The 15,207-nt window shown below is 41.6% G+C and overlaps 1 protein-coding gene across 1 annotated transcript; it reads left to right on the forward strand.

Annotated features, from left to right (window-relative positions):
• Positions 1-1,008: 1,008 nt before the first annotated feature.
• Positions 1,009-14,983, forward strand: LOC108793459 (regenerating islet-derived protein 4-like). Its single transcript, XM_018564410.1, has 5 exons — positions 1,009-1,126; positions 5,517-5,614; positions 11,268-11,405; positions 11,493-11,607; positions 14,916-14,983. The coding sequence occupies exons 1-5, from the start codon at positions 1,009-1,011 to the stop codon at positions 14,981-14,983; spliced, it is 537 nt and encodes a 178-aa protein (XP_018419912.1).
• The last annotated feature ends 224 nt before the right edge of the window (positions 14,984-15,207 follow it).

The raw sequence follows: 15,207 nt of genomic DNA on the forward strand, positions 1-15,207 counted from the left end.
TGAGTGAATTACACTCATCCCCATAGTTAGAGCCGACGTGTGACATTGAAACTGTCACAAGTCGGCTCTATTGTACGGGAAGTGAGCAAAAACATACCACCGCTCGCTCCTTCCTTGATCATCTCCCTGCAGAGAGCAGTGACTGTCAGTCACCGCTCCCCACAGGGATTCCCCCTTCTCCCCTCTCCGATCTTCCAGAGCTGACTGCTGGGATGGACGGAGGGGGCGGCTGCAGCTGGCTCTGCCTCTAGATAGGCAGAGCCCAGTGTCAATCAGCCAGCAGGGTGGATCACGACAGTATTGTAGAGATCTGTCCCGGCTGCGAAACTCTCAAGATAAAGCAGGAAATAGCCCGCTATATACTCCTGTGACCTTAAAGAGAACTATGGGAAAAAAAGGTTACCCCATAGTTCTCTTTTAACGAACTGTGATCACTGTACTATAAAAGGCCATAGTGAGACAGCAACTAGTAAAGGTTAACTCCATGAGCATCTTACTTTTTTTATATATATACATCTATAAATATATATACATATATATAATTATGTACTTTTGTTGATGTTTAATCTGTGGCCACATAACCTCACAGCCTCCCTGCATCCTTCTTACTCATTTCAGGAAGTGGGGGTGTCAGCATAGCAAGTGGGCAGGCAGGTGATGATGTAACACACAGCAGTTAGCAATCAGCACAGCAAATGCCTTTTGTTATATCATCACCTGCCCGTCCGCTCACTTCCTATGCTGAAAACCCCCCCTCCCCTCCATTCAGCCCTGCTAGGATCCTCTGTCAATCATAACAGAAGCTACCATGTTGATACTGAGTGGTGGGTGTGACAGCATACCAAGTGGGTGGGCAGATGATGATGTCACACACAACAGGGAAGTATGTTCCCTGTCTGTGTGAGCTGCGTTCCACCTGCGGCCATATTAATACCTTGTGCCCTGCTAGGAGCCTCTGTCAATCAACACAGCAGAGCTGGGCGGAGGCCGGAGGGCATGGCAGCCAGAATGACTACAGGAGATACAGACATGCCGTGTGTGATCACGGGGTCCTGTATCTCCAAGCAGGGAAAAGCTGTACGCAAAATGAGCACGCCAGAACAGATCTGCTTCTGTGCTTGGTGTGGTCAGAATGAAATCGCAAAAACAGTGAACTGGCAGGATCAACAGGTATAGCTAGGCAAATAAAGATTGTCATAAAGTATAGGCTACATTCATTCACAACAGTATATTAAAACAGATACATACATATGTGATATCATTTTTTGTGGTAACATACGCTTTAACCATTCAATTTTCAAAACTTGCAATCAAATCACTATGATTACTTTTCCAGTTTTCGATGCAATCTTCAATAATCTTTCTGCATTAAACTTACTAAGAACTTAGAAAGACTGTGCATTTTATTTTGTGAGTGATGGATATTTAGCAAACAACCTGATAAATGGTCATATCACAACCTGACAAGCACACCATGTGATATAATACATTTTATTAAATCATTTTATGGATCACAAGTCAATTTGAATGAAAATTGCAGCATATTTGAAAACGAGGGCAAAGATTACCAAATCCCCCTAACCAGAATAAAGCCTAATTCTCAACCTTATTTAAAAAGAAACTCATTTACACAGTTGATCTGCCACTATTACTATTAGCTGTATGCAATTCTGTTGCAAAAATTAACAGGTAGCTTATAAATAAACAGTGATAAAACTTTCCTCTCCCACTGGCCATGCCTCGGATCTTCACTCTCTTGTAGAGCTACATCTGCCAGTAGAATCTTCAGCATCTGACACTTCAAGGTGTGTCAAATGCCTGCACCCCCTTTGTGCACTGTGCTTGCTTTAATACATGTAGTGATATCACTACATAATTTCTATGATTTTAGTTATATTTGTATCCACTTTTACAGGCAGAGGAGCATACCTCACAGTGATAGTGGTTGGGACAAAAACATTGCTGCATGCAAATAAGAAGTGCCCATTGTAGTAAGCACCACTGACAGTGCTATGGTTTGCCTCAATCCCTATCAAATTTTACAGGACTACTTGATATGCATGTCGCTAACAAGAGTTTGGGCATTAAATTGTTTACATATTCCTAACAAGCAGTAAAAGAGCATTAAAGTAGTATTAAACTATTTTTCAATAATGACTCCAGATCAAACAAATATACATTGCCCAGCAAAGCATTGCTTTACATTTTTGCACAAACACAATCATCGTGTTTCTGACCAGCTGCTTCCAACTCTCTCAGTTCAGCTTCCCTGAACTTCCTATACAGTAAAAGATCACAAAAGACAGCGCAGACTCCAGCAACTGTTCATCTACTAGCTAGGAGAAGGGAGAAAGAAGGAAGGAAGTAGTTTGATTTGTGTGTGTGTTTGTGGAGACACACACAGCTTACTAGCACACACAAAGGTGACTGCATAGCACTCTGCTTGAGAAAGGAGTCACTCTAAAACAGGAAGTCAGTATCAGTGCTCAGGGGACCAGCTGATTCTACAGGAAACTAACATTTTTAAACATCAAGACAGAATTCATTGTAAGTAATTGCACCAACATTTGAAATAGCTTAAAATGATTTTGACTTTAATATCACTTTAAAACCAGCCATCCCTGATATCTCTAGTTGTTTGTACTGTGAATTAATTCATTCTCAAAGACTCTTCAGTCAAGTTTCAGATGGTTTCTAACAACTTAGAAATATATTCTGTGTGTTTACATTAGAGAGCTGCCAGGCTACCAAGATTCTGCTTCCCATAGAAATATGTTCAGATTTTAGTACCTCTGTTGTGAACTTTGAATACACATTTCTCCATGATGCTTAGCGAAACAGGGGTAAATCAGGGATTTTTTTACAGAACTTTTACTGTTTGTTCAGGATAATGTAAATCCTTTAGTGTAGAGAGTTTGGGCACAGGTTTTACAAAATAAAAAATGAATTCATAAACTGGACGCATCATTTCATGACTTAAATACAGAATACAATATTACTCATGATAGTGGTTCATTGTTTGGAAATACCTGGCGGGCATTTTGACACGGAAATTAAAAATTGTCTGCAACCCAGATTCAATGAGCTAATACCAAAATGTTTCCTGATAATAGAGGTAAATTGCTTCGGCCAACTCCTGCATTGTTGAAATAATTAAAAAGGTATCCTTATAAACCCTAATAGAATCTGTGAGCTTAAAGAACAACTCTCCATATATAAAGTGCTTCAAGAACAATGAAGAATTATTGGAGTTCCACCCTTTGCCAACACTTGATGTAGCACATGGATAAAGACATGAAAGCACGAGTAAATGTGCCATGTTTCCACTAGCCAGTAGGTACAGCAGCAATGTACATAATTTGGGATCTTGTAAACTTACTTAAGCTGGCCACATACTGATTGTCCTGCTGCCTATTGCTAGTCTTGCTGGCTTGTCCAAAATTCGAGTAATTTTTCAATTGAACTTTTTTGAAGGAGCTGGTCTGAATATTCTCGGCTGAACAGAGACTGCAGCCAATTCAGCTGTTCATGTATTCTGACAGTGGCACCCCACCACTATCAGAATACAATAGTCTGGTGAGGATCCCTCTATCTGTGCTGTTTAGTGTGGAATAGCCAACCAAGCATTTTTTCCCTCTGCAGTCATTGTGCACTCTACTGGGGCTGAAACCAATGTAAAATGGTTTTACGTAAAAACTCTCAAGAATATGAACCATATTAATAATCAGCAAAAAATACTCTTTGGAAAATGGTTTCTTGTTATCTTTATTCTGGCTTGATGTTTTTATTTAACTTGGGAATTTCAAAAATATATGCGCATTTCAAAGGTTACTTTTCTTTCTCAACAGTGTCACTTCACATTGTTATAAATAGCATTAGCTACCAGATGTTCTGTGCTTAGTGCTTATCAAGGTGTGGCTGTAGAGGCAAGAATGTGCGTTCTTGAACCCAGAAGACATGTCAATGTGTCATTACTGCCCACCACCCAGGTCAATGTTTGTTGATGTCCAATATCTTACTCACCCTGAAGACCACTCCCTGAGTAAATGACCACCCATTCCGTTCTATAAAGGTTAGTTTGAAGAAAAATCCAAAAGCCAGTAGTAGAAAAGACATTGTAGTCACTTTCATCACCTGGTTGTTTCTGCATCAGGAAAGGACAATGACAAGTACACTGTGTTTCTTTCTACCTGTCCTGGGATTTTGCATCATCATGGTGAAATTTACAGAGGGTGAGTCACTCTGAGCTAAATGAATATGCATATTAAAATTTATATCACCTGGCTGCCCATCTAGCCATCGTCTCTAGACAAATGTTTAAAATCTGTTCCTTTACCTGTTATTTATAAACAAATGTTATTTAAACTTGCTATGGCATGCACCTTCGTATCATATTATATGATTATTATAAGACTTGTACTGTCTTATACAATTTTCTGGCATACAGTATATGGTAATGTCTTCATGGGTATAGCCATGACTGGAATTCTGTACAATTTAGGTTGCCAGCTTTAATAAAATAAAATAAAACAATGACCATGTCTTGTTAAAGGTGTGGCTTGTTGTGGGCATGGCCTGAGCCCAGCACTGTAAAAAGGCAGTAATATATTACAGGTTGCTCACAAGATACATATTTATGTATCTTAATTTACAAGTAGTGTCACTGCTGACTTCCCTGCTTCCCATTGCTGCTTTTTAAAATCCACTAGGGAGCTTTGGGGTGAATGGTATGGGAAGCATGTACTTGCCTTTCCAGAATGAAATGCTCAGTGTCTGATCCAACCAGTAGGTGGACTTGGGTGCTCTTACGTGGGGTGGGTTTGAGGGGGTATGTCTGCAGTAAAAGCTAATGTTTGCACAGATTCTTTGTGGGAGCAGCATGGGAACAATTATTGGGGCTATTGATGAATGGCAGGGATTCATATATAGTTACGTGGTCCTCAAAACAATCAGCACTGATACAGGCGGCAACATATAACTGAACTGTGCTAATACAGGAGCAAATATAGCCATACACAAGCAACTGTGGTAGTTTCCTGGCAGCACACTGGCAATCATTACAATGCATAGATACTTCTTAAACTACACTACCATATCAGAAGGTGATTTGGTCATGCTAGACAACAGACTGTAAATTACTAGAATTAGCTATAATGGCACTAACAGCAGTGTTATACTTATGGTCAAGGAGGAATGGAGAAGAGAGGCTTATTCTACGCAAACTATAATGCTATTTTCAGGGACATGCCTATGGATTCATCCACCCAAAAAGAAAACGTCCTCTTTTGGGATATACCATCCTGCCCAAGCTTAATAATGTGACGTATGACTTTGGTTATAATGCCCCCTTTAACTTTGCCCTAGGTTTCAATATGTGACTGACAAATACATATGCTAAAGTAGATATTACCATAGTTATAAATGGTATTTATGACCTGATATAGGTGAGATTTTTTTGACAATGTGAATGCACTCCCACTGGCTACATATGAACAGACATATGTTTCTTTTTCAAGCTGCATCTGTCCGCATATCATGTCCACCTGGCTGGTTCTTCTACAGATCACATTGCTATGCCATAGGTAAGAACCCAGCAACATGGGCTGATTCAGAGGTAAGTCATTGCATTATCATTGCAGGTTATATAAACAGGCGTGTTTAATAAAGCCCTGAAAGGAATACAGTGTTAAGTGGTGGTGGTTCAGACACTATCTACTTTATGTCTGATTATGCGCTTTGCTTCCAGCATGGTTTACTGAATAAGCACAGACTTCAATAGACAAAAGCAGTATGCTTTTGACACTTCTGAGATCACTCAGAATTCATTGACATCTGACCTGCATTAAAACTCCTTCTGACCTGCGTCTGACCTGCTTCAGCTTCTTTTACATTCCTATAGACTTGTATGGAGAGAGCAGATCTGATGTGAACAAAAGCCATCATGCTCTTCCCCATGGGCATGCATAGCCTCTTGCATTAGGGTGTGCACACAAAAGTACAAACACATACGAGCGTGTATGTGAATATATATATATATATATATTGTGAGATTTAGTTTCCAATGGTAGCGCATTAAGGACGCATCCACTCGCTTATGACTTCTTTTAAGGGCTTCCTTGCCCACTTTTATTGAATCCAACTCAAAAGTCCACACAGGTTTACCCTCGCAGGGGTTTCAAACACAAGGTACAGTTTTCTTTCTTCAGCAAAATAGCACTTTCAAAGTCCCCCGACTTTAGGTTGCGTGTTTACCAAACACTCTGCACCACACAGGTGACACACTCCTCAGTCCGCCAGCCACAGACTGGTCCCAGGGTGGAGCCCTCCTGACTCCTGCAGAGACCTCCTCTGTCACCCAGGTAGAGCCTTTAAACTGACCCAGCATCCTCCTCATAAGCGCTGTGCACAGGTGCACCATCATTTGGTGCTGGTCACCACTAAAGCCTGGGCCCAGGAATGGAGATTTCTTCCCTCCCTGTTCGCTTAGAAATCTCCCGGCTCCAGGATCCAAACTATAATCCAGAAAACCCGGAATGAGTTGTAAAACCAGCTCTTTCCTAGTAACAGTACTTTCCTGGAGCCGCTCAGAGTCCTGGGTGACCCTTTTCCCATTCTACATAGTGGCATTGCCACACACTGCCACAATATATATATATATATATATACAGGTGAAACTCGAATAATTAGAATATCGTGCAAAAGTCATTGCAGTAAGTGCTGCAAAAGGGGCCCAAACCAAGTACTGACTACATATGCATGCTTATACTTTTCAGAGGTCCGATATTGTTCTATGTACAATCCTTGTTTTATTAATTGCATGTAATAATCTATTTTTTTGAGATTGTGGATTTGGGGTTCTCATGAGCTGTGAGCCATAATCAGCACAATTATGACAAATCACGTCTTGAATTATCTTGCTTTGCATGTAATGAGTCTATCTCATATATTAGTTTCACCTTTTAAGTTGCATTAGCGAAATAAATGAACTTTGCACGATATTCTAATTATTCGAGTTTCACCTGTATATATATACACACTGCACACATACATTCACAGACCTGAGGCATCCCAGATTCCCATCTTTTCAACTTTCCTTTACCTCTTCCAGCAGGGGTACAGTAATAAAGCAGGAAGAGTGGTAGGTGGTCATCTCAACACCCCACGGCTTCCTGATTGGATGGGAAGCCTAGAATGCCACAGCCACGCTATCTCGCAGCTCCCCAGGCACCGAGGACTGCCTGCGGTTATGTGAGGAAATTGGCTAGTGCTGCTGTGCTCTGTATCGCTGAGCTGGTCACAGAGAGATCTTTGTGATCTCTCCACTGGCTCGGTGACTAAAAACATGGTGCCCGCTGTTGTGGTTTCGGTGTTGCGCTTGGGGTGATTAAGGTGTGCCCAGGCACACCTAGCACACCCCCAGTTCACGTCTATGCTCTTCCCATGTAAAATAGCTATCCTACATATAGTAACAGATGTTTCTATTTTTCTATTACAGTTATAGGTTACCGTATTTTTCCGTCTATAAGACGCCCCCATGTATAGGATGCCCCCCAATTTTCTTACCCAAAATTCAGAAATCAATATTTTTCATGCTCTTTTGCATAACTGATTACATGCAGTTTAAATTTTGCAGAGTAAGACAGCCGCTTACTGGTACCGGTATTTTTTTTGGTTTTCTGACATTTTTATGGGCTCAGAATGCTCCGACATTACTGCTCCCTGTTGCATCTGGGCACTGGCTACACGCTCTCCGCAGCATCAGCTGAAGTCGGGTACACAAGGCTCATGATTGGAGGAAACCTGTTAGCTTGTCACTGCAATTGGAAGTTTCACTTGTGAGGCTAGTTTGCAGTGGTATCGGCAGTTTCGGAACCGCGGTTCTCCTCTCGGCCCCCCGTGTATAAGATGCCCCTCCATTTTTAGGTAAATATTTTAAGACAAAGTATAGTCTACAGTATATACGAAAAATACAGTACAGGTATTCCTCACTTAACGACCGAGTTCCGTTCCTACGACCAGGTCGTTAAACGAATTGGTCGTTAAGTGAGGAACTCTATACAGTACTGCATTAGTACAGTACTGTATAGCGTTGCCGATGTACAGTACTGAACAGTGTACTGTACATCAGGCAATGAAAATACTCACGGGGACGCGCTGTGAAGAACGGAGGACGTCACTTCCCCCGGCGACACGTCGCACTGGCGCTGACGAGCGAGGTCGGAGGGCGCTCGGAGGAGCGTCGTCAGTGCGAGTGGTCGCAAAACAGGTAAGTCGTTAAGCGAGGAGTATCTGTATATACGAACATAAAAAATTATACTTGTATCATATATGAGTAAGGCATTGTGATTTTTGTATTTCATTATAAACCTATTTTTGTTACACTGCAGATTTACAGATGTAAATTTGATAAAGTGGAACAAACAATAAAAATTAAAACAATATATAGGTACATATAAACAATATTGGATCCTGAAAGCTAAACTGCAGACCTCTCTTGTAGCAAATCCTCTCCTGTGCTGAAACATTTTGCTCTCAATTCCCTGGAAACTTGCATCTCTACAATAAAGTTATTTGAAGATGCAGCAGCTTTTTTTTTGTTTTGTTTAGCCCATCTTTATTTCCTGTCTGTATAACTTCAGTCAACATCAATCACAACTCCTCCTGGTTCGTTCTATAGTTGGCCTGCCTTACAACTATTAGCTTTCTCTTCCATTAATCATTTTTGCTCTTTGTTATGTTTGGACATGAACTATAGAGCTAGTGTCAGTCACTATACTGCTGTTTCCAAGCATTTTATGAAAGAACTAGGGATGCACTGAAATTTCATCCGCTGAAAAAATCATCTGAAAATGGCACTTTTGGAAAAATGGCGAAAGTGCCACCTTTCAGACAAAATTGCAGTGCATCTGTAGTTTCTCTCCTCACCGCTGTGTGCTGCTCTGTGTCCCCTCTGACACAGCACAGCGTCCATAAGGGAGGAGATAAACTGTCAGAGGAGGCTGAGCGTTGCGGGGGAGGAGAGCACTGTGAGCCGCGATATCACAGAAGGCCGGGCTCTCCTCCCGCACTGCCCCCCTCCGCCTCCTCTAAACGATCAGGATGGTGAGCGGTGTGGGGGCGGAGACAGCTGTGCGCTGTCACAGGAGCATGAGCAGGTGGTGAGGGGGAAGAGTCAGCTGTCAAAATAGACGGAGCTCTCCTCCCTGCCGGCTCACCCTCCTGTGACAGCGAGTCAGGATGGAGAGCAGTACAAGCAGTCAGTGATTAGTGATTGCTGACTGTTTGTAAATAACTGGATATAGTATGAGTTACCAAGTAGCAGTTATGAATGAATACGAAGTGATATACATCACTTCCTGTTCATTCCTGATTGCGGACATGGTAAACATACTATCTCCACAAGTTATGAATGATCAGGAACACTCAGTATAGAGGCTTCCTGTTCATTGATAACAGGGGCTGCAGAAAAAGAGATTGAGGACTTTAAAAGGGAAATATCAGGGGTCTGTTTAGACCCCTGATATTTCCACAAAGCCCCCAGCAGTGAAGTTAAAAAAATTTAAATATTTAATACAAATAAATAAATAATAAATTAAATATAAAAAATGAAAAAAAAGGTTAGGAAAAAAAATATTTTTGGTTTCGGCCTTAGATTTTGTTTATTTTTGGTTTCGGTTTTAAATGTTCATTTCGGTGCACCTCTAGAAAGAACACATCCACAGCATCTGTATTCAAGCAATTGATCAGCAGATTGTACAGCTAAAGTCTCCATTGGCCATTATGGAGGAGCATGCATTTCTAAAGAGATGCCAGGGATGCTTTTTAGTGCTCTGGACAGGGTGCTTTAATGTTTACAGCGGCTCTTTCTACCAAACTCAATCATACTACAAGCAAAGACCAGCAGAAAGACCCAGTGATGAAACACTGAGTCTCAAAGAAGGTATTTCTTTAGAACTAAATTATTTGATTTTCAAATATAACAAAGAACTAGAGCTGCAGCTAACGATTATTTTCAAAATCGATTAGTTAGCTGATTATTAAGTTTGATTAATCGGTTAATCGGATAAAAAATAAAATACATTTTTTTAAATGGCTCCAGTGATGGGACTACTAGTTTGTATTGAGATTGTAGTCCATCACAGAAGCAAGCTTGGAGCGTTGGAAGTAAAAAAGAAAAAAAACAAAACAAAGTGTGGTGTGCAATATAGTGAAATGAAAAGTGTAAAATTATACAACAATGATGAAGAATGCAATAGTACATTATACAGCACAATGCAGAATACCACCAGCTATAGTGGAATACAACAATTCCCAGCAATAGTACATTATAGCTGGCGGTATTCTGCATTGCGCTGTATAATGTACTTTTGCTGGGTTTAGTAGTCCTCTAAAGCTGGTGGTATTCGGCATTGCACCACTGTATAATGTATTATTGCTGGGATTTGTGGTACTCCTCTATAGCTGGTGGTATTCCGCATTGCGTTGTACAATGTATTATTCCTTGATTTGTAGTCCTCTATACAGCGCAATGCAGAATACCACCAGCTATATAGGAATACAACAAATCACAGGAATACATTATACATACAGTGTATAATGTAACTGTGATTTGTATACACTGTACCATCAGCTATAGAGGAATACAAATCCCAGCAATACATTATAGAGCACCATGTGTGGGAAAGTGCAGGCTTACATGAGCAGTCTTCCAGCAACTTGTTTCTGAGATCGGGACTGTATCGGCGTCTGTCATCCGCCCACACCTGCTCCTCCTTACTTCTACCCGCGTCCCTGTGCCGATCGTGGATGTGGGCGGGCGGCGAGCGTGAGGTGGGGAGGAAGTGTGGCGCGCAGCGTGCGTGGAGCCGTGAACAGGGCCAACCAATCGGAAGCCGATTAATCGATGATTGAAAAAGTTGACAACTTTTTCAATAATCGATTATGTCGATAAGTTGTTGCAGCCCTACAAAAAACCCTCCTCCTACCAGCTTCTGACCCAATGACTGAACTGCAGGTGCATGTCCAGATTTATATGTGCAGTTACCCACACTGAAAGGCTTCCAGTTCCAACATTTTAATCCAAATATATTGTAATAAACCTAAAGGACAACTCGCTGCAGTTATATCCATTTGTATCATCAGCACATAAGACTTTGGTTTCTGTCAGTGCACATTGTTCTACGTCCATAGTAAACAGCTTTTTTTTTTTGTGTCAACTTACTGGTTGCTGTGTTTTCACTTGCTTGAAGCATATTTCTCTTTTGTAGTATGACTGTACAAGTTATGGACATGGTGCTCACCTTGCCTCCATCATGGATGAGTCAGAGGCGTCCATTATTGCTAGCCATGTGTCTGCAAGCCAGGATTCAGATGGAGTGTGGATAGGACTGCATGACCCTGACAAGGTGTGTGGTATCCATTGTTAAAAATCAAAGCCAAGGGTCCACAAAAGTATATAAAGTGATCTATAAAGCCCAATGTTTCACTTTCAGAACGGCCGCTGGAAATGGACGGATGGATCCATGTATAATTTTCGAGCCTGGAAAACAGGTGTTCCAGATAATGCCAAAGGAAAAGAATTTTGTGTTGTACTAATCAGTGGCTCCAGTAAGTAAATAGTAAACTGGCAATGTTATCCATTTTAAATTAAAGTGACACCAAATTTAGGAGTTAAATCTTAAAAATATATTCAAGTAGATTACCTATTAATAAAAATGTATCTTATTTGTGTATCACTCGGCTGTAGACCCTTAGGCCTGGTTCACACCTGAACGTTTTGTAGTGCGTTCAACGCTCGACGAACGCTCTACAAAACGCTCAAACATCTAAATCCCATTGTATTTAATGGGTCTGGTTCACACCTTGCCGTATTTCCGCCCCCGTCCCTAACGCGCTACAAAACGGCCTACGCCCAAAGAAGTACATGTCCTTCTTTGGGGCGTTTTGGTCTCGCGTTTCCATTGGGATACAGCCAAGTAGCCCACGCGACAAACGCGCATATTCAATACGCCTAGGTGTGAACCCAGCCTAAAATCATCACTGAATTGGTACTGGCACTGTCCTTCCTTTTGGAGGTTGGCTACTTTTGTTCCCCATGGTCCCTGTGTGTGTTGTAAAGTAGCCACCCCTCCAAGCTCGCTCCCATGATGAACTACAATCTCATGTTTAGTTTACTAATTTGTAGGGATGCATCGATACCGGTTTTCCGTTATCAAGTACAAGTATCAATATTTGTTTTCGGTACTCGCCGATAACGAATACTGATACAGGCATTCGTGGGCCCGGATTATCAGGAAGCCTGAATGCCTGGGAAACCGGTGTTCTATCAAAAGAACACCGGCTTCACTTCCCTCGCAAAACTGTAAGGCAGCCTGGCTTCCTGATCAATCAGGAAGTTGGGCGGCGAGTCATGACGTGCCGCCCAGTTTCCTGATTGGTCAGGAAGCCAGGATGCCTAGCAACAAGTGAAGCCAGCTCCCTAGCCAATCAGGAAGCTGGGATATCTCTCTCTCTGACCAGAAGTTCTGGTATCGGGGGTAAGTATCAGAGTATTTGCGCCAGTACGAGTACTCACCCAAATACTCGGTATCAGAACCGATACAGATACTAGTATTGGTGCATCCCTACTAATTTGTATAGAGATTGTAGTCCATTACAGGAGTAAGCTTGGAGCCACTGGCATTCCGCCTGTTGCGGGGGCCCAGAGAGGAAGCAGAGGGCCCGAAAGCTTCCTCATGATAGCGCCGCTCTATCCAGATAGCGCCGCTCCATCCCTCGCCGCTCTGCATGTACAAGCGGCTGTGCGGGGATAGAGAGGCGCCTCTGTGTCTCACTTGTCTGCCTGGCGGGGCCGCTACCGACACAGCAGGCACCGCCAGCCACACATTCTTCAGCTGGGACTGGGAGAGGACGGACCCTCTTCACTCAGCCCCGCCCCCTGGCCGCCAAAGACAACGAGGAAGCTGAGCGGCTGTAGGAGTCAGGTAAGTGTCCGGTGTGGGGGGGAGGGGTTGCGGGTAAGAAGCTGCTGCTGATTTTATTGATTTTTTTCCAAAATATATTTTTATTAATGGTTATAATTTCCACAAATTACAATAAACACACAAAAGACAAACTGATTTTATATTTATTCACATTATAATGTATTGCTGGCACTTGTAGTCGTGCATAGTTGGAGCTATTCTGCGTTACTGTATATTCATTATACAGCAATGCAGAATAGCACCAACTATGCAGGACTACAAGTCCCAGCAATACATTATATTATTAAGTAGGGATGCACGTGTGTGTGTGGGGGGTGGGGGGAGAGGGGGTTAAAAAGCTGTTATTATTTACATTATAATGCATTGCTGGGACTTGTAGTCCTGCATAGTTGGTGCTATTCTGCATTGCTGTATAACCATTATACAGCAATGCAGAATACCACCAGCTATGCAGGAGTACAAATCCCAGCAATACATTATATTAGTAAGTTGGGATGCACCAGTGCCAATACTGTTTTTTTTCACACGCACTTGTGAAAATGCCCCATACTAAGCGCAGGCAAAATTATCAGGGTCACATCGGTCGCATTTGCGACCGGCCCCTGGTGTTCGGCCAGTTGGAGGGAGCCCAGGGAGAAAGAAGAGGGCCCGCCACACGCAGTGTTTTTGACACTTGCAGACTGCAGTTCAGACAGAGGGATGGGGAAGACACTGTAGTGGGGGGGTGGCCAGTCAGGGAACTCCATTTGCATGCACTTTTTTTTCTGACTGCAACGAAACACAGGCATTGATTTGCCATGCGTTCCGGTGCAGGCGATCGCACCGCGGTGCCATTAATTATAATGCCCTCCACGCCCCCTCCAACCCCAGAACGCAGTGAGCTGGCCGGGTTGCAATCCAGTGTGTTCCAGCACTAAATCGGCCGGAACACACTGGAGCTGATGTTAACTAGCCCTGAAAGTTAAAAAAAAACATACTTTTTAATTTTTTGTTAAGAGTTAAGGTACTTGAATAAATTTTAAAGATTTAACTCCTGAGTTTAGTGTCACTTTAAATACAATATGTATTAGCTGCAATAGTGTATTGTTTGTTGATATCCCTCATGTAGATTGCTAGCATATTATGGGGGTTATTCACAAAAGGGTGAAGAGTTTGGAGAAGGCAGGAGAAGTGAACAATCTAGGACAACATAGCTAAATTGGAAAGAGAGCTGAATTGGAGAATTTTTCCAAATCAGCTATTTTGGCCTAGATTGTTCACTTCTCCTGGCTTCTCCAAACTCTTCACCCTTTTTTGAATAGCATGGTACATATTGGAAATCTTGCTGTATAGCTTTTTTATTTTCATACTACAGCTCTATAGCCAATTACATTTTACCTAAATGCCTGGGCAGCACATTGTGTATAAGATAATGCTCCTGCTCAACATAAGACGTCAATCACCCAAGTTGAGATTTTGAGTTAGAAAACAGCCACAAATGGCCTGTAGGCTGTAGCTATGACCAAAACAGATCTTTCAGATTGTGCATTTGTAAATTATATAGGGATTGGAAAATATATTTCTCTGCAGGCCTACTGTACCTGTGTTATAATGCCTGTGTAATGATGACCAAACTACAAGTATGTTTGAGTTGCCTAAATATGTTAATGCAGATTTATCCAGTTTGAGAAAAATCATACAACTGATGAATCACAATAGTCTAAGCTCCTAAATTGTATGATATTCCACAGATCAGACAGACCTGCTTAGAAATAAATAAGCAGAACATTTTTTACAATGTATGATAGAGAGGGAAAAATATGAATCTCAAAGGACCTCTAATTATGCTTGCAATTAGAATACATTTTCTTATATTTAGATACATTAGATAAATGTTTGAATTGTATGTTATACTTCTCTTTTCCCATGCTTTGCTTCTCGGTTCTCTTCTAGAATATAAGAAATGGAATGATGTGGCGTGTGGAGGAAAGAAGAACTATGTCTGTAAATTTAAGCCGTGAAGTGTCTTCATAAGAAATACTACATTTCTCTATACTAGCCTAATAAAACAGCATGATTATGTTTGTATTTTATATTGTGTGTTGGTGAAAACCTAATTTAAATAAATATCCTCATACAGCATATTGTATGTGTGGACAGTGGAAAGACTAGTGCAATGGCTTGGCAAATTGAAAACGATGGTAATTAACAGAAAGGAAGCATATTTATATATATTATAACATAA

This window comes from Nanorana parkeri, unplaced genomic scaffold, assembly GCF_000935625.1.
Source record: "Nanorana parkeri isolate BGI_ZX_2015 unplaced genomic scaffold, ASM93562v1 scaffold749, whole genome shotgun sequence".
NCBI classification, from domain to species: Eukaryota; Metazoa; Chordata; class Amphibia; order Anura; family Dicroglossidae; genus Nanorana; species Nanorana parkeri.